Source organism: Aythya fuligula, unplaced genomic scaffold, assembly GCF_009819795.1.
Source record: "Aythya fuligula isolate bAytFul2 unplaced genomic scaffold, bAytFul2.pri scaffold_31_arrow_ctg1, whole genome shotgun sequence".
Lineage (NCBI taxonomy): Eukaryota > Metazoa > Chordata > Aves > Anseriformes > Anatidae > Aythya > Aythya fuligula.
This window is the reverse complement of record NW_022473978.1, coordinates 1-18568: the sequence shown is the minus strand read 5'-3', so window position 1 is coordinate 18568 and position 18568 is coordinate 1. Positions and strand designations below refer to the sequence as shown.

Sequence of the window (18568 nt, the reverse complement as noted above, 5' to 3'; positions counted from 1 at the left end):
ATTCGTGCTCTGTGAGGGGACGTAGAGAGGAGGGAGGGGCTTAAATAGCGGCTGGCCCCGCCTCTTCCGGTTTATGGAGGGCCCGCTTCCGGTGCCGGATCCAAGATGGCGGCGCCCAGGGTGCTGCTGGCGGCGGCCCGGCGGGCGGCGGCGGCGGCGGCGACCGGAGGGGGGCGTGGCCGTCGCGCGGCGGGGGGCGTGGCCGCGCCGCCGGGGGGGCGGAGCCGGCTGTACGAGCACGCGCGCGAGGGGCTGAGCGCGCGGCCGCGCCTGGACGTGGAGGCGCTGAGCGGGCGCGAGCTGGAGAGGAGGCGGGGCCCGCTGCGAGAGGGAGACCTGCGAGACATCGTGAGAGGGGCGGGGCCTCGGGGGTGGGCGGGGCCTGTGGGACATCGTGAGCTGTGCGGGGCTTGGGGGCGGGGCTTGGGGGCGGGGGCTTGGGAGTGGGCGGGGCTTGTGTCCAGGAGGGGGCGGGGCCTCGGAGAGCAGCGGGTGCTGCCCGGAGAGCTCAAGGGGGCGGGGCTTGTGCTGTGGGCGGGGCCTGAGAGCTGGCCCCGCCCCCAGCTGCAGACCTGGGCCCGCCTACGCGAGGTGCGCGCCGCCATCGCCCGCCTCGAGGCCCAGAGGGACGACGTGGCCCGGGGCGTGCGGGAGCTGGTGGTGAGTGCCCCGAATGTCCCCGAATTGTCCCCAAACGTCCACAAAGTGTCCCCAAGCGACCCTAAACGTCTCCAATTTGGCCCCAAACTGTCCCCAGATATCCCAAAACATCCCCGAACTGTCCCAAAATGTCTCCAAACGTCCCCAAATTGTCCCCAGGTGTCCCAAAACTTCCCCAAATGTCCCTAAACGTCCTCAGATTGTCCCCAGATGTTCCCAAATGACACTAAATGTCCCCAAATTGTCCCGAAAGGTCCCTAAACGTCCCCAAACTGACCCCAAACTATCCCCCAATGTCCCCAAATCATCCTGAAACGCCTCCAAGTGCCCCCAAACCATCCCCAAACACCCTCAAATTGTCCCCAAACGCCCCCAAACCTCCCCATCCCTCACCCTCTCTCCCCCCCCAGGCCTCCCACGCCAAGGACGCGCTGCAGGCGGTAAGACCCAGGGGCTGGGGGGGTGCCTGGTGCCCCCCCCAGACCCAGCAACTGGGGGGGATATGCGGGACGCTCGTCCCCGTCCCCTGTCCCCCCCCCAGGTCCCCGAATACGCGGCGCTGCGGGCGCGGGGCCGCCAGGTCCGGCTGCAGCTGCAGGCACTGCTGGCGGAGGAGGCGGCGCTGGACGAACGCTTCTACCTCAAGGCGCTGCAGCTCCCCAACCGCACCCACCCCGAGGCGGTGAGCTCCCAAAACCCCCCCGTGTGTCCCCAAAACCCCCTGCCCCCCCCACAACACCCCCGCTCCCATTCTCCTTCCAGCCCGTCGGGGATGAGAGCCAAGCGCGGGTGATGGAGGTGGTGGGAGAGAAGCCAGGTAGGGGGGGAACCTATGGGATGGGGGGGGGATTTCTTTTTGGGGGGGGGTATATTGGGGGGTGCAGGGAGGAAGAGGAGGGTCCCGGGGTGATGAAGGCTCCCTCCTGTCCTCACAGTGTTCGACTTCCAGCCGCGGGGACACCTGGAGCTGGGCGAGGCGCTGGACATCATCCGGCAGCGGTGAGTTCCCCCCCCCTTTTATTACATCCCCCCCCAAATTCCGGTGACCCCCCCCAGGTCCCGGTACCCCCCCCCCCCGAGGTGACAGCCCTGTCCCCGTGCCAGGCGCCTGTCCCACGTCTCGGGGCACCGCTCCTACTACCTGTGCGGGGCGGGCGCGCTGCTGCAGCACGCGCTGGTGAGCTTCGTCCTGGCCAAGCTGCTGCCCAAGGTGGGTGACCCCCCCCCAAAAAATCCTTAAATCCCCCCCAAAATCCTTAAATCCCCCCCGGATCCTAAAATCCCCCCCAACATCCTTAAATCCCCCCCCAGATCCTAAAATCCGCCCTCAAAATCCTTAAATCCCCCCCCCAGATCCTAAAATCCCCCCCGAGAATCCTAAAATCCCCCCTCCCCAAATGCTCCTCTTGCTCCAGGGCTTCCTGCCCATGACAGTCCCTGACCTGCTGCGAGGCGCCGTCTTTGTAAGTGCCCCCCCCGGGTTTTTTGGGGTCCTGTCCCCATTCTCAGGGGTTTTTGGGGTCCTGCCCCCCCCAGCACGAAGTGACCCCCCCCCCCCCATGTGTCGTCCCCCCCCAGGAGGGGTGCGGGATGCAGCTCAACGCCTCCCCCTCGCCCGTTTACGCCATCGACCCCGCGCGCTTCGAGGACCTCTGCCTGGCCGGCACCTCCGAGGTGGGGATCGCAGGTGAGAAATGGGTGAAAAGGGGGGAAAATGGGGAAAAGTGGAGGGAAAATGGGGAAAAGTGGGAAAAAAATTTGAAAAAATGGGAGGGAAGTGGGGAAAAATGGGGGGGAATGGGGGGAAATGGAGGGAAAATTGGGGAAATGGAGGGAAAATGGGAAAAATGGGGAAAATTTGGGGCAAAATGGGGCCAAACTCCCTGTTTTCCCCCGTCTCTCCCCCCAGGGTACTTCATGGACCACGCGGTGCGGCTGCAGGACATGCCCATCAGGTACGGGGGCTGTGGGGCTGCTCTTTGGGGCCGGTGGGGCACTGGGGAGGCTTTTTTTTTGCCTGTCTGCCCCCCCCCGACCCCTTTTTCCCCCACCCCCCACCCCAGGGTCGTCTGCTCCAGCACGTGCTACCGCGCTGAGACCGACACAGGCCGGGAGCCCTGGGGGCTCTACCGCGTGCATCAGTTCACCAAGGTAGGGGCAGGGGGGACTCAGGAACACCGGGGGGGGGCTCAGGACCACCGGGGGGGGCGCTCGGGACCATTCTGCCCCCCCAAGGTGGAGATGTTCGGGGTGACGGCGGCTGAGAGCGGGACGGAGAGCGAGGAGCTGCTGGCCGAGTTCGTGGCGCTGCAGAAGGAAATCTTCTCCGAGCTGGGGCTGCATTACCGGTCAGTCTGGGGGGGTCAGGACCAAGGGGGGGGCCCTGTCCATGTGTGTCCCCCCCCAAAATATTTCATCCCTCTCCCTGCAGCGTCCTCGACATGCCCACGCAGGAGCTGGGGCTCCCCGCATACCGCAAGTTCGACATCGAAGCCTGGATGCCCGGCCGGGGCAAGTACGGGGAGGTGAGAGAGGGCAAAAAAACCCTGGGGGGGGGGCAAATTACCCCTTTTTAAAAAAAAATTACCCCCCCTTTTTATTTTTTTTTTTAGATTTCCAGCGCCTCCAACTGCACCGACTACCAAAGCCGGCGGCTCAACATCATGTACAGCGACGGGGCCGGGCGGCTGCGCCACGCGCACACGGTGGGTGCTGACCCCCCCCGGAGGTTTTTAACCCCCCCCCCCGGGGTTTATGAGCCCCCCCCATCCCTTCACACCCCATCCTTTGCCCCCCCCAGGTGAATGGCACCGCCTGCGCCGTGGCGCGGATGCTCATCGCCCTCCTGGAGTGCAACCAGCAGCCGGTGCGTGGCGGGGGGGGGGGGGCGACACAGACGAATTTTGGGGGGGGCACAGAGCTGAGGGGGGGGCTAACGCTTCTCTGTCTCTTTGTGCCCCCCCAGGATGGCAGCGTTCGTGTGCCCCCCGCCCTGCAGCCCTTCGTGGGCCGCGCCGTGCTCATGCGGCCCCCGGCCCCGCTGCTGCGCTACATTGGCCCCAACCAGCCCGGGGGGGGGCCCTGGGGGGGTCCCCGTACCGGTGGGGGGGACACGGAGGAGCCTCCCCCCTCCCCAGGGCGTTAATGAATCCCTCAATTAAACATTTTGTTCCCCCCCCCAGCAATAAAACATTGACAGGCGTTTTATGGGAACCAGATTTGGGGGGGGGGGGGGAATGGAGGGGGGGCACATGGATGGGGGGGCTGCCCCCCCCCTTTTTTTGTTTTTATTTTACAACTTTTGATAGAAATCCTCTACGCTACGCCCAAGGAAAAGGGATGTGGGTGGCGGGGGGGGGGGCATGGGGGCCCCCCCCGAAGTCCAGCCCATGGCTTGGGGGGGCCCTGATAAATAGGGGGGGCAGCTGCAGGTCTGGGGGGGTCCCCACAGGTCTGGGGGGGTCCCCACAGGTCCGGGGGGGGCCCTCAGTCCGCGCAGCGGCCGCTGTTGATGACAATGTCGTCGTATTCTTCCTGGGGGGGGACACAGAACAACGCTCAGCTTCTCCTGCCAAAATTTTGGGGTGCCCCCAGGGGGGGTCAAGCAACACTTTTCAGGGAGGGGGGGGGAGGACAGGGTGCCCCCCCGGGGGGGGGCTCAGGCAGCTTTTCTGGGGCGGAAAGGACACGGTTTCGTGCAGAGGGGATGGGGGGGGCCACTCACGCCGCTGCTGTTGCTGCCACCGCCGTCTTCTTCATCCTCCTCCTCCTCCTCCTCATCCTCGCTGTCCTCCGAGTCGCCGGGGGGGTCGGGGGCCCCGAAGGCGCGCAGCAGCTGGGGCAGGCGGGGGTCGGGGCGGTGGCGGGCGCTGTAGAGGGGGGTGCGCCCCCCGTAGCCCCGCGCCGCGGGGTCGGCCCCCGCCCGCAGCAGCAGCTCGGCCAGCTCGGGGCTCTGCGCCTCCACCGCCAGGTGCAGGGGGGTGCGGCCGCAGCTCGGCTCCTTTTTGTTTTTTTTTTTTAAAAAGGGGGGGGTCAGGGATGGTGGTGTGACCCCCCCCGTGTTATCATCCCCTCCCCCCGTGCTCACCGCTTTGTTGAGGTCGGCGCCGGCACGCAGCAGCAGCTGCACCAGCTCCAGGTCCTTGCGCAGGACGGCGACGTGCAGGGGGGTGTAACCTGTGGGGGGGGGGGGCACGGGGGTGTCACCGGGATGCCCCCCCCCGATATCGTGTCACCCCCCCCATATCCCTGTGCCAAACCCCCGCGGTGTTTTCTCTCTGTCCCCAGCCCCGTTTTGTCCCTCTGTACCCCCCCCGTGCCATGTCCTGTGTCCCCCTCATCCTGTGCCCCCCCCACTGCCCCCCCCATGTCCTGTGACCCCCCCCCAGTCCTGTCCCCATCTCATGTCCCCTCCATATCCCACCTTGTGCCCCCCCCCACATCCCATTTCCCCCATATTCTGCCCCCACATTCAATTCCCCCCCATTTCCCCCCTGTTTCCCCCCTCCGGAACCCATTTCCCACCCCAAAAAGGCCACTTCCCCCTCCCACCCCCCCAGTTCCCCCCCCCATACCCCCCCAACACCCCCCATTCCCCCCCCCACCATCATAATTCACGCTCTCCAGCTGCTCCCGCGTCTCGGGGGCGGGGGGGGTGCGGGGGGGCCCCAGGAGGTGGCGGGCGCAGTCGGGCTGCCCCTCGCGGCAGGCCAGGTGCAGCGCCGTGTGCCCCCCCCGCTCCTGCACCCCCGGCCCCGCGCCCGCCGCCCGCAGCTTGCGCACGAAGGCCGGCAGCCCCAGGATGACGGCGAGGTGCAGAGCGGTCTGGGGGGGGGTAAATAAAATAAAAGTTTTTTGTTTTTTTTCTTGATTTTTTTGTTTTTATATAGCCCCCCCCTTCATTAAAGGTGCCCCCCCCGGCCCCGTTACCTGCCCCAGGTCATTCTGTAGGTCCAGGTAGGCCGTGCCCTCGGTGTGCTGCAGGATGGAGTCCAGGAAGGCCTCGTGCTCATGGATGACAGCGAGGTGCAGGGCCCTAAAAAATATGGGGGGGGGGGCGAGGAGCAGTCAGCACAGCCCTAAAATGGGGCGGGGGGGGGTGAGCCTAAAAGGGGAGCACAACAGCCCTACAAAAGGGGGCCCTGATCCTACAAGGGGGGGGGAGCGGCCCTAAAGTGGGGGGCCCGATCTTACAAGGGGGGGTCCCAATTTTACAAGGGGGGGGGTGTCTCGATCTTATGAGGGGGTGTCCGAATTTTATGGGGGGGGTCCCGATCTCACAAGGGGGGGCCCTAAAACCATCCAGGAGGCGCCCCCAGCCCTAAAACCCACGAACACCTCCCCCCGGCCCCCCCTCACGTGTCGCCGTCCTCGCTGACGAAGCTCAGCACGTGCCGCAGCCACGCCTCGGGGTCCGGGGCCGCCGCCGGGGCCTGGTCGGTACCGGGCGGGGGGGGGGAGGCGGGGAGGCCGCCGGGCCCCGCGGCCGGGCCGGGGCTGGGGGGCAGCGGCGCGAGCTGCCCGTCGCCCAGCGAGCCCAGGCCGCTGTCGCACCACTCGTCGCCCTCCGGCCGCTTTCCCCCCTCGCCCGGGGGCGGCGGCGCCGCCGCCTCCGCGGCCGCCATGCGCCGGGGCCGCGCTCAGGCCGCCATGGGCCCCGCGCCGCCGTCCCGGGAAATCCCCGGTAATGGAGGGGGGGAAACGGAGCGCGGGGGTTGCCGGGAGGTGTAGTTCTCCGGGTTCGGCCAATCAGCGCGGCGCGGCGCGGGGGGTGCTGGGAGGTGTAGTTCTCGCGTTCGGCCAATCGGTGGTGCGCCACGCCGGGGGGGTGGGGGGAGGTGAAGTTCAGCTGGGGGTTTAGCCAATCAGCGCTGCCTCCCGCGCGTGGGGCACGCCGGGAGGTGTGGCGGGGGGAATGTGCCAGCGCGGGGTACTGACCAATCAGCGCTGCCCCCCTCCCCGTGCGCGGGGCACGCCGGGAGGTGTGGCGGCGCGGGTCACGCCGGGAGGTGCCCATGTCGGCCGAGGACGGTAACCGGGGCCTGGCGGAGGGGGGCGGGGGGGGCCCGGTGGCGGCGCCCCCTGACCCCCCCCCGACCCCCCCATTCCCCCCCCAGCTCCCGGGGCTGAGGCCGGCGACGAGGCGGAGCCCGAGGGTGGTGCCGCGGGGGAGGCCGAGAGTAAGGGCGGAGAACCGGGGGAGGGACCGGGGGTACTGGGGGGGTACCGGGGGGGGAACCGGGGGAGTTTAACGGAGCCCCCCCCCCCCCCCCCCCCCCCCCCCAGTGGAGCTGCTGCGGAGCCTCCTGGCGCGGACGCTGGGGCTGGGCTCGGAGCCGGGGGAGCGGGTCCTGGACGAGCTGTCGTTGCCCGGCGTGGCCCGGTTCATGCGCAGCGAGCGGTGCCGCCGCGTGGTCTGCATGGTGGGGGCCGGCATCTCCACCGGTAAAGGGGACGGGGGGTAAAGGGGGGGTAAAGGGGTCTGGGAGGGGTAATGGGGGGGTAACGGGGCCGGGGGAGCGGGGAATGGGGAAGTAATGGGGCCTGGGGGGGGAATGGGGGGGGTAAGGGGGCCTGGGAGGGGGTAACAGGGGAGTAATGGGGCTTGGGGGGGGAGTGGGGGAGGTAAAGGGGGGATAATGGGGCTGGGGGGTGGGTAAGGGGGGGGGTAAGGGGACCTGGGGGGGGGTATGGGGGGGATAATGAGGGAGTAACAGAAATGGGGACAGGAGGTGATGGGGGGGGTAACAGGGCCAGGGAGGGGGTAACTGGGGGTTAACGGGGTTGGGGGGGGGTTAACAGGGCTGTGGGGGGTGGCTGATGTTGCCCCCCCGTCCTGTCCCGTCCCCCCCCCCCAGCCGCCGGGATCCCCGATTTCCGCTCCCCGGGCACGGGGCTGTACGCCAACCTGGCACGCTACGAGCTGCCCTACCCCGAGGCCATCTTCGACATCTCCTACTTCAAGGTGTGCGTGGCGGGGGGGGGGGGCACTTAAAGAACCCCCCCCAGCATCCTGACACCCCCACGGCACCCTGAGCCCCCCCCCAGGACCCTGACACCCCCCCCTATCTCCCCCAGGAGCACCCGGAGCCTTTCTTTGCCCTGGCCAAGGAGCTGCTTCCCGGGCAGCTCAAGGTAAGAAAAGGATCCTGGGGGGGGAAAATGGGGTGGGGGGGGTCACTCACCACCCCCCCGCTAAATTCTGTGCCCCCCCCCTTAAATCCTGTTCCCCCCCCAGCCCACTATCTGCCACTACTTCATGCGGCTGCTGAAGGAGAAGGGGCTGCTGCTGCGCTGCTACACCCAGGTGGGCGCCCCAAAACATTTCCTATGCCCCCCCCAGCTTTAATTATCCCCCCCAGGTCCTAAATGCACCCCCCCTGGCTCTGAACGCCCCCCCCTCGCCCCCAGAACATCGACACCCTGGAGCGGGTGGCGGGGCTGGAGCCCGAGGAGCTGGTGGAGGCGCATGGCACCTTCTACACCTCGCACTGCACGCGGGCCTCCTGCCGCCAGCCCTACGGCCTGTCCTGGATGAAAGGTAACCATGGGCTGGGGGTGGGTGCGGGGGGGCTCCCTGTGCTGCCCCCCCTCAAAAAAAATATAAAAAAATAATGAGTTTTTCCACCCCCCCTCCCCGCCGCAGAGCGCATCCTCTCGTCCCTCGTCCCCAAGTGCGAGAAGTGCCAGGGCGTGGTGAAGCCAGGTGAGGGGGGGGGGCATTAAAATTTTAAAATTTTAAATTTTAATTAATTAAAATTTAAAATTTTAATGTGGGGGGGGCACCACATGTGTTGTTCACCCCCTCTCGTTGTTTTTCCCCCCGCCCCCCAGACATCGTGTTCTTCGGTGAGAGCCTCCCCTCGCGCTTCTTCACGCTGCTGCAGTCGGTGAGTGCTTTGTGGGGGGGTCACGGGATGAGGGGGGGGCCACAAAGCAAGGGGAGGGGGCGTGGGGCGTAGGGGGGCCACAGCCTCACCCCCTGTCCCCCCCCCAGGACTTCCAGAAGGTCGACCTGCTCCTCATCATGGGCACCTCGCTGCAGGTCCAGCCCTTCGCCTCCCTCGTCAGCAGGTCGTGTGCCCCCCCCCCAGTGTCATTGTCCCCCCCCCCAATGCCATTGTCCCCCCCCCTTGCCCTCTGCCCCCTCACTTGCCCCCTTCTCACCCCCCCCAGGGTCCCCGCCAGCACCCCCCGGCTCCTCATCAACAAGGAGAAGACGGGGCAGGTGAGTGGAAGGGGGGGCAAATGGGGGGGGGGGCAATTATTAATGCCCCCCCATCCTATTTTTCTTGCCCCCCCCCCCCCACCAGAGCGACCCCCTGATGTCCCTGATGGGTTTCGGCTGCGGGATGGACTTCGACTCGGACAAAGCCTACAGGTGGGGGGGGCTGGGGGGGTCGGTTTGTGCCCCCCCCCGGCATGTATGGGGGGGGCTGCACCCCATTAATACCCCCTCCCCCAAAAAAAAATTAAATCCCCCCCCCCCCAGGGACGTGGCCTGGCTGGGGGACTGCGACCAAGGCTGCCTGGAGCTGGCGGAGCTGCTGGGCTGGAAGGTAGCCGAAAACGGGGCTGGGGTGGTCCCAAAGTTCGAGGGGGGGGTCCCAAAATTCGGGGGGGGGGGTCGTTCACGCCCTGTCCCCCCAGGAGGAGCTGCAGGAGCTGGTGAGGAAGGAGCACGCCGCCATCGACGCCAAGGCCCGGGGGGGCGATGAAAAAGCCTCGGGGGGCCCCCAAAAAGCCGGGGGGAGCCCCAAAAAAGCCGGGGGGGGGCCCAAAAAGGCCGGGGGTGGCAACGAGGAGGGGCGGGGGGGGAGCGAGCCCCCCGGGGGGAGCGCAGTCCCCCCACCCTAAGGGGGGTTGGGGGCAGTAAAGAGATGCGCTTCAGCCCCGTTGTCTGTGGTGGTTTTTTTTTGGGGGGGGGAAATTTAGGGGTGGGGGGGCACTGGGGGAACTGGTCTCCATCCCTGGGGGGTCTAAGGCCCTTTTGGGGGGCTCTGGGGGGGGCCAATTGGCGTGGGGGGGACACTGGGGGGGCTCCCAGTTCCTTGGGGGGGGGGTCCCAGAATTTTGGGGAAGGTTCCAGAAGTTTTGGGGATCCCCGGGGGGGCTCAGTCAGCCCCTGGGGGGGGGGCCCATGGGCTGGGGGGGGCAGTGCCTTTTGGGGGCTCTGGAGGGGGTCCAAGCACCTTGGGGGAGTTCTCAGAACTTTTGGGGGTGATTCGAGCACTTTTGGGGGGATTTCAGCACTTTTTGTGGTGATTTGAGGACTTTTGAGGCTCGGGGGGGCCCCAACCGCCCCCTGAGGGGCTCTGAGGGCTTCTGCTCCCCCTCAGGGGTCCCGCCGTAGCCCGGGCGGTGGGCAGGGCTAGCGCTGAGGGGTGCATCCAATCAGAAGTGAAGGCTGAGGGAGTTGGCCAATCCCAGAGGGATTTCGATTTGATAGACAGCTGGGTTGGCCAATAAGGTTCGAGCCCGCTTGCGCGCCCTGGGGTTGTCCCCGAGGGAGAGCCCGAAGGCGTCGTGAGAGGCAAGAGTGGCAGCCAATCGGAGCCAAGGGGTGTTGATGGGCGTTCCGCTCGGCCAATAGCCTGGCGAGCCGCTGCCGAAAGGTCTTCTGGGAGACTCAGCGAGTCGGGAAGAAGAAGGCGGAGCCTCGGCGCACGGCCGTGAAGATGGGCGGGGCGCAGCCCGGACGGACACCCCCCGCAGCCAACCAGCTCGGTGGGCGGGCGAACGGACGCGCGGCCCGGCCAATCAGACGCGCCCGGCGCGCTGACAGCCAGGAGCGCCGCCGAGCCCAATCGCGGCGGTGGGCGGGCCGGCGGCCGGGCTGGCCAATGAGGCGCGGGCCCCGCCTGAGTGGCGGCGGCGCCGCCCAATAGGGGCGGGGCGGAGGCGGCGCGGCGGAGCGAGGCGCCATGTCGCGGCGGCGGTGGCGGGGCCCGCAGAGCGCCGAGGGCGGCGGGCGCGGGGCCGACATGGGCAAAATGGCGGCGGGCGGCGGCGGCGGCGGCTCGGGCCGCTACTACGGCGGGGGGGGCGGCGGAGAGGGCGGGCGGGCCCCCAAGCGCCAGAAGACCGAGAACGCCGAGCCCCCGCCGCACGGCCCCGGGGGGCCGGGGGGGGGGCGGCGGCGGAGGGCCCGGGGCGGCCGGAGCGGTGAGAGGGGGGGGAGGGGGAGGATGAGGAGGGGGAGGGAGGAAGAGGAGGGTCTGGGGAGGAAGACGAGGGGAGGGGGGGAGGAAGAGGAGGGGAGGAGGAGGAAGAGCAGGAGGGGGAGAAGGAGGGGGGGGAGGAAGAGGATGGGAGGGGGGAGGATGAGGAGGGAGAGGGGGGAGGAAGAGCAGGAGAGAGAGAGGAAGAGGAGGTGGAGGAAGGAAGAAGAAGGAAGAGGAGGAGGAGGAGGGGATGAAGGACAGGAGGAGGGGGCGCACGGGGCTTCAGGGCCTGCTGTGGGGTCACTGCTCCCTGCCCACCACAGGGATTTTGGGGGGGGTTCCCAGGGCCCACCCCCACCCAGAGCAGGGCCCTGACCCCCCCCCGTGTGCTGCCCCCCCCCAGGAGAACTACGACGACCCCCACAAGACGCCGGCCTCCCCCGTGGTGCACATCCGCGGGCTGATCGACGGCGTGGTGGAGGCCGACCTGGTGGAGGCCCTGCAGGAGTTCGGCCCCATCAGGTGAGGAAATGCCCTGGGGGGGATGGGGCAGGGGTTGGGACCCCAAAAAAAGTGGGGGAGGGGCAGGGATTGGGACCCTTAAAAAAAAGAAGACGGGGCAGGGGTAGAGACCCCAAAAAAATAACAAGATGGGGCAGGGTTTGGGACCCCCAAAAAAGTCAAAATGGAGCAGGGATTGGGACCCCCCAAAAAAACAAGATGGGGCAGGGATTAGGACCCCAAAAAAGCCAATATTTGGATAGGGATTGGGACCCCAAAAATAACAACATAGGGCAGGGAGTGGGACCCAAAAAAAGCCAAGGTGGGGCAGGAATCGGGGCTCCCCCCACCCCGCTGAGCCCACCCCTTGTCCCCGCAGCTACGTGGTGGTGATGCCGAAGAAGAGGCAGGCGCTGGTGGAGTTTGAGGACATTTTGGGGGCCTGCAACGCCGTCAACTACGCGGCCGACAACCAGATCTACATCGCCGGGCACCCCGCCTTCGTCAACTACTCCACCAGCCAGAAGATCTCGCGCCCGGGCGACGCCGACGACTCGCGGGGGGTCAACAACGTGCTGCTCTTCACCATCCTCAACCCCATCTACTCCATCACCACGGTGCGGGGGGGTTTCAGGGGATTTTGGGGGGTGGTGGGACCCCCCAAATGCGTTCTGAGGGGGTGCTGAGGGGTCTTGAGCCTGATGACCCTCGGTTTTGGTGCTGTAGGTTTGTGGCTCGTTGTGCTGGGGGGGTGATTTGGGGGGACTTGGGAGGGATTTGGGGGTCCTGGGAGGGATTTAGTGAGTCTTGGGAGGAATTTTGGGGGACCTAGGGGTGATTTAGTGGGTCCTGGGGAGAGATTTTGAGGTCCTGGGAGGGATTTGGGGGTCCTGGGGATAATTTAGTGGGTCCTGGAGGTAACTTTGGGGTCCTGAGAGGGATTTGGGGGTCCTGGGAGGGATTTTGGGCATCCTAGGAGTGATTTAGTGGGTCCTGAGAGGGATTTAGGGGGTCCTGGAGGTGATTTGTTGGGTCCTGGGGGCAACTTGGGGGTCCTGGGAGGGATTTGGGGATCCCAGGAGGGATTTGGGGGTCGTGGGGGCAATGTGGAGGTTCCTCTCTCACCGTGCCCCCCCCGCAGGACGTGCTGTACACCATCTGCAACCCGTGCGGCCCCGTGCAGAGGATCGTCATCTTCCGCAAGAACGGCGTGCAGGCCATGGTGGAATATCCTTCCCTGCCTTTTTTTTTGGGGGGGGGGGGGGGCAGGGCATCCATTCAGGTTCTCCCCGCGCTGCCGGTTGCCTTAAACCCACCTTTTTGGCCCCAAATTCCTTAACGCCCCCCACGTTCGACTCAGTGCAGAGCGCGCAGCGCGCCAAGGCGTCCCTCAACGGGGCCGACATCTACTCGGGGTGCTGCACGCTGAAGATCGAGTACGCCAAGGTCAGGCCCCCCCAAACCCCCCCCAAACCCCCGTGACCCCCCCAGGGCCTTTTTTGACCCCCCCCCTCATCCCTCTGTCCGCAGCCCACGCGCCTCAACGTCTTCAAGAACGACCAGGACACGTGGGACTACACCAACCCCAACCTGAGCGGCCAAGGTAATCCCCGCCGGCCCGGGCACAGCCCTCACGGCCCCCCCCTCGTCACGATGCCCCCTGTGTCCCCCCCCCGGCCGTGCCCGAGGGGAAAAAAAAAAACCAATTCCCAGCCCCGGGGTGTGGGGGGTGGGCTCGTCCCGTGCGTCGCCCGTCGGGGTTAAGGCGAGCGGGGGGGCTCGGGGCTTTTTGTTTTCTCGCTCGTTTTTGAGGAGTCTCTGGTCGTGGGGGGGGGGGAGGGGGGAACTGGAGGGGGGGGCACCGGCTCCTGGGAGATTTCCCGGGGTGAACGCTGCCCAAAAATACCACCCCCCCCATCCTGGGGGTCCCTCCTGGTGCCTCCCGGGGCTGTCGGCCTCGCAGCGGGGGCGGCGGGCGCGGGTGGGGGGGGGTCCCTTCTTTTTCCCCCCCCACTCCCCTCCTCCCGTTTTTAAGCGGCGGAAGTCCCGAGCTGCCTCCGCACACTGCTCACACCACCACACAGTGTAGCACCACCAAGGCAAAAGTAAGCAAAAAAAACAACAACAGAGCAAACAAAAAAACAAAACAAGACAAAAAACAAAGAAAGACAAAAACAAAGACAAACAAAGACAAACAGAGACAGAAAAAGACAAACAAAGACAAACAAAGACAAAAACAAAGACAAACAGAGACAGAAAAAGCCAAAAAAAAGCCAAAAAACACCTCCCTGGAGGCAACACGCAGCATCCAGAGCCCAGCAGCACCCAGTGCAGCAAGGACGCCAGGACAAGCCGCAGCGCAGAGGCAGAGGCGCCGCGCGCCCCCCCGGCAGCCACCTCTCACAAAACCAAGGCACACCGAGCCCGAGGCGGCACACACGCCTAGGAAACACGGCCCCGAGGCTCCCCGGCACACGGCGCTCGCTCGTGGCGGAGAACGGAGTAGCTCCGGGGCCCTCCCGAGACTTAGGATGGCGCGGGGGGGGCGGCGGCTCCTTGGCTGGCTCCCGCGGTCCTCAGCGCGCCGCCCGCCGTCGCCAGCGCCGAGCGGAGGAGCAAGTAAAGGCCCAAAAGCCCGGTGAGCCCCCCGGGGCGGGGGCGCACACAGAGAGAGCCCTGAGAGGCCGTAGCTGGGCCCTGGCTCACAGAGGAGACACGCACACCGCCAGCAGGACACCGACACCGCACACCACACGGAGGAACACTGCCCCTCACCACCCCGCAGCCGGTGCCCGAGGTACCCGGGGGAACCTCGCCTCGCCAAAGGGCCCGGCTCACGCAGGAGGAGCTCCCCTTCCTCTCGAGGACCTGGCTTGGCTTGCAGGATGGCGGGTGGCTCAGGCTGGCAGGCTGTGGAGAGGATGGCGGGGTGTGAAAGACTCCATTTTTGGCTGCTTTGGTTTGTTTTTTGAAAAAAAGGCTCTTTGAAAGCCGTCAGGTTCTTCCGGAGAGCTCGGGTTCTAGAGGAGCTCGGGTTCTAGAGCAGCTCTGGTTCTAGACGAGCTCTGCTTCTAGAAGAGCTTGGATTGTAGAGGAGCTCAAGTTCTAGATGAGCTTGGGTTCTAGATGAGCTCAAGTTCTAGAGCTCAGGTTCTAGACGAGCTCTGCTTCTAGAAGAGCTCGGATTCTAGACGAGCTCAGGTTCTAGATGAGCTCAGGTTCTAGAGGAGCTGTGGTTCTAGATGAGCTCTGCTTCTAGAGCAGCTCAGGTTCTAGAGCAGCTCAGTTTTTCCCAGCTTTGAGTTCAGGTTTCCAGAAGAGCCGAGCCTTTTCAAGTGACCGCAGCCTCTTTTTAACCACTCCGCTGGCGTTTTTTTGGATAGAGACTTGGCTTTTTTTTCCGTTTTTTTTTTTTTTAATTTTCAAGAGACTTTGCTTTTTATTTTTTAAATTCTGTAAGCGAATTGTTAGCGGTGCCGTGCCTCTTGACCTGTGTTTGTGACGCTGAAACCATGTGATGCAGGGTCGCAGTGTTTGTTTGGTGGGCCGCCATCTTTCACAACTGTGCTAACTCACTCTTGACGCGTCCAATGGTAAGAGAAAAGAGCGCGTTTCTCCCCGGCGCGGGGCCCCCCCCCGCTGTAAGTAGCCCCCCCCGCGCCCCCGCGGGGGGCTCGCGCCGGCCCCGCAGCAGGCGAAGGGAGGAGAAGAGCGACCCCGAGCGCGCCCCCACGGCTCCTCTGCCCGAGCCCCCCCCCCCCCCCAAGCCCTTTGTCGGGGGGGGGGGACGCGCACACGTCTGGCCTCGTGGTTTCGGTTCCTTTCTGTACGTTCGTTTTGTTCGGTTTTGGTTTTTTTGTTTTGTTTTTTTTTTATTTTTTGGTCAATGGATTACCAAAGGCAAGCGGGGGCGGCCCGGAGCTGGGGGCCCCGGGGGTGATTTTTGGGGGTGAGGGGGGGAAATTTGGGGCCGGGGGGGGGCACCAGCGGGGTGGGGGGAGCGGGGAGAGGGCTCAGACCCTCGGCTTTGGGGTGGGGGGGGCACAAAACGCCTCCAGGAGTTGCTTGGGGACCCCCCCAATAAAAAAAAGCCTCCAGGGTGGTGCCAGGGACTCAGAGGGGGGGGGGACCCCGGAGCTGCGTCCCCCCCCCTCCCCGTGACGCTGGTGCCCCCCCCCTCTGCTTCCCCCCTCCCCGCGCAGGCGAGCCCGGCGGCAACCCCAGCAAGAGGCAGCGGCAGCCCCCCCTCCTCGGGGACCACCCGGCGGAGTACGGTAAGGCCTGGGGCACCGGGGGGGGGGTCACAAGGAGGGGGGGGCACCAGTGGGGGTTTCAACCCTTTTTCTGTGCCCCCCCCCTCACGCAGGAGGCCCCCACGGCGGCTACCACGGGCACTACCACGACGAGGGCTACGGCCCCCCCCCCGCCCCACTACGAAGGCCGGAGGATGGGACCCCCTGTGGGGGGGCACCGCCGGGGTCCCAGCCGCTACGGCCCCCAGTACGGGCACCCGCCCCCCCCGCCGCCCCCCCCCGAGTACGGCCCCCACGCCGACAGCCCCGTGCTGATGGTGTACGGCCTGGACCAGTCCAAGATGAACTGCGACCGCGTCTTCAACATCTTCTGCCTCTACGGCAACGTGGAGAAGGTGAGCGCCCCCCCCGAGCAGCATTTTGGGGCGAAAAACTCCCCAAACGGCTCATTTCCAGGCTTTTTTCCCCAGGTGAAGTTCATGAAGAGCAAGCCGGGCGCGGCGATGGTGGAGATGGCCGACGGCTACGCCGTGGACCGCGCCATCACGCACCTCAACAACAACTTCATGTTCGGGCAGAAACTCAACGTCTGGTGGGTCTGGGGGCTCCAGGGGGACTCCGGGGGGGGAGAACACGGCAGTGCTGAGCCCCCCACGTGTCCCCGCAGTGTGTCGAAGCAGCAGGCCATCATGCCCGGGCAGTCGTACGGGCTGGAGGACGGCTCGTGCAGCTACAAGGATTTCAGCGGCTCGCGCAACAACCGCTTCTCCACCCCCGAGCAGGCGGCCAAGAACAGGATCCAGCACCCCAGCAACGTGCTGCACTTCTTCAACGCCCCCCTGGAGGTGACCGAGGACAACTTCTACGAGGTGAGCCTTCCTCCTCCTCCTCCTCGCCCTCCCCGCGCGCTTTTTGGGGCCGGATCCCTCCCGCTTGGGTCTTTCTGACGCGATTTTGGCCTCCCGCAGATCTGCGACGAGCTGGGCGTCAAGCGGCCGTCCTCTGTCAAGGTGTTTTCGGGGAAGAGTAAGTGCGGGAGGGCAGGGAGCGGCCCCGCGGGTGCTCCTGCCCCGTCGGGGGCCCCCCGGTTTGGGGGGGGGGCCGGGACGGGGGCGGCACGGCCGCCCGCAGCCGCCGGGCTGAGGAAGGGGCACTCGTCCGCAGGCGAGCGCAGCTCCTCGGGGCTGCTCGAGTGGGAGTCCAAGAGCGACGCCCTCGAGACCCTCGGCTTCCTCAACCACTACCAGATGAAGAACCCCAGTAAGTGGCCGCGGGGGGGGGGCAAAGCAGCCCCCACCTTGCCTTTATTTAACCTAAAATGCCCCCAAATTCCCCCGCTTCGCCTTTATTTAACCCAAAACGCCCCGAAATTCCCCCCTGTTCACCTTTATTTAATCCAAAACACCCCTAAATTCCTCAAATTCCCCATTGCTGATGTCTAGTTAAGCCCAAACAACCCCAAATTCATCTTTATTTAACCCAAAACGCCCCCAAATACTCCCAATTCACTTTTATTTAACCTAAAAACCCCAAATTCTCCCAGTTCACATTTGTTAATGTCTAGTTAAGCTCAAACAACCCCCAATTCACCTTTATTTAACCCAGAACACTCACAAATTCCCCTTTGCTAATGTCTAGTTAAGCCGAAATGACCCCCAACTCACCTTTATTTAAACCCAACCCCCCCAAGCCCCCCAAATTCACCTTTATTTAACCCAAACCACCTTGAAGCCCCCCCACCTCCCCCCCTACTTTACCCCAAAGCCCCCTCAAATTCCCCAAATTACCCTGAACCCATCCCGAAGCCCCCCCGAATCCCCCCCATTCACCGCGAATCCCCCCCATTCACCCCAAATACCCCCCCAAAGCCCCCCGTTTCCCCGTGCCCCCCCTGACGCTGTGTCTCCCCGCAGACGGGCCGTACCCCTACACGCTCAAGCTCTGCTTCTCCACGGCGCAGCACGCCTCCTAAGCGGCCCCCCCGCGGGGCCCCCCCGCCCCCCCTCGGTTTGGTTCATTTTCCTTTTTTTTTTAAAAAAAGCAAACAAAAACAATAAAGCCAAGTGGAGCAGAGGCCACCCGCGGCGGTGCCCCCCCCCCCTTTTTATTTTCTCTCCCCCCCCCGCCCTTTTACCTTTTTTCCCCCCATTTTTAAGGACGAATGTGCGTGTGCCCGCCCCCCCCCCCCCCCGCCGCCGGGGCCCGCGGCGCCTTTCAATAAACGTTTGGAAAACGTCGCTGCCTCCCCCTGGGGGCCGGGGGGGGGTTGTGGGCAGGGCCCCCTCCCCAAATTTTGGGGGGACCTTTCTGGGGGTCGGGGGGGGTGGTTGTGGGCACCTGGAGGGTGGTTAGGGGGGACCTGGAAGGGGGGGGGGGGAGGTTTGGGGACACCCCAGCGCTGCGGCCTTTGGGGTAGGGGGCTCGGGGGGGGGTCGAGGGGGAGCCCCGGGGGTGGGGGCGGCTCCCGGTTCCCCCCCCCCGAGCCGAGGGGGCACCGGGTTCGGGGGGGGAACCGGGAAAAGGCGGTGCTTCCGGGTCGGGGGGAGGGAGGAGTGAAGCCGCTTCCGGTCTGCTGCGGGGCGCTTCCGCCCGGCCGGGGGCGGCGCTCTGTGCCGCCCACTCGCTGACCTCGGGGCCTGGAGAACTCGAGCGGCTGATGGCGGCGCTGGCTGCGGGGCTGCGGGGGGGACGTGAGTGGGGGGGGAGCGGTCGGGACCCCCCCCAGGGACCCCCCCACCCCCGGGACCCCCCCCCGAGCCCCTGGCCCTGCCAGGAGCCCCCCGACCCCCCCGTGAACTCCCAGGAATTGCGACACCCCCCTTGACCCCTCCCCCAGTGCCCCCAGTCCCGTCCCAGTGCTCCCCAGTACCACCCCCAATTCTTCCAGTATCCCCCCAGTGCCCCCAGTTGCCCCCAGTCGCTCCCCAGTGCCCCCGTCCCCCCCCAGCGGGTTCCAGTGCGCCCCTCAGTTCACCCAGTGCCCCCCAGCCC

The 18568-nt window shown here is 65.9% G+C and overlaps 4 protein-coding genes across 4 annotated transcripts; 3 read left to right on the top strand and 1 right to left on the bottom strand.

Annotated features, from left to right (window-relative positions):
* The first annotated feature begins 105 nt into the window (after positions 1-105).
* SARS2 (seryl-tRNA synthetase 2, mitochondrial) lies at positions 106-3805 on the top strand. The gene is made up of 16 exons (XM_032207109.1): positions 106-348; positions 565-660; positions 1071-1100; positions 1202-1342; positions 1423-1477; positions 1596-1659; positions 1765-1870; positions 2076-2123; positions 2239-2347; positions 2570-2615; positions 2724-2811; positions 2896-3008; positions 3092-3185; positions 3273-3365; positions 3461-3526; positions 3626-3805. Exons 1-16 carry the CDS (start codon positions 106-108, stop codon positions 3803-3805), a joined length of 1572 nt encoding a protein of 523 aa, XP_032063000.1.
* A 12-nt stretch (positions 3806-3817) lies between these two features.
* Positions 3818-6347, bottom strand: NFKBIB (NFKB inhibitor beta). Its single transcript, XM_032207113.1, has 6 exons — positions 6019-6347; positions 5590-5695; positions 5265-5484; positions 4748-4836; positions 4385-4660; positions 3818-4194 (listed from the first exon to the last, which is right to left on the bottom strand). The coding sequence occupies exons 1-6, from the start codon at positions 6282-6284 to the stop codon at positions 4147-4149; spliced, it is 1005 nt and encodes a 334-aa protein (XP_032063004.1). The 5' UTR covers positions 6285-6347; the 3' UTR covers positions 3818-4146.
* A 293-nt stretch (positions 6348-6640) lies between these two features.
* SIRT2 (sirtuin 2) lies at positions 6641-10547 on the top strand. The gene is made up of 15 exons (XM_032207108.1): positions 6641-6690; positions 6777-6839; positions 6946-7104; positions 7518-7624; positions 7738-7794; positions 7898-7966; positions 8071-8200; positions 8306-8365; positions 8494-8549; positions 8657-8733; positions 8836-8887; positions 8973-9040; positions 9152-9218; positions 9310-9467; positions 10253-10547. Exons 1-15 carry the CDS (start codon positions 6675-6677, stop codon positions 10545-10547), a joined length of 1434 nt encoding a protein of 477 aa, XP_032062999.1. The 5' UTR covers positions 6641-6674.
* Positions 10548-10679: 132 nt separating this feature from the next.
* HNRNPL (heterogeneous nuclear ribonucleoprotein L) lies at positions 10680-17606 on the top strand. Its single transcript, XM_032207120.1, is given in 14 exon segments — positions 10680-10824; positions 11227-11345; positions 11704-11941; positions 12466-12551; positions 12674-12770; positions 12855-12927; positions 15527-15598; positions 15691-15740; positions 15742-15972; positions 16048-16169; positions 16245-16446; positions 16546-16603; positions 16742-16837; positions 17491-17606. Coding segments are annotated over 12 exon segments (1371 nt in total). The 5' UTR covers positions 10680-10824; positions 11227-11345; positions 11704-11716; the 3' UTR covers positions 17550-17606.
* The last annotated feature ends 962 nt before the right edge of the window (positions 17607-18568 follow it).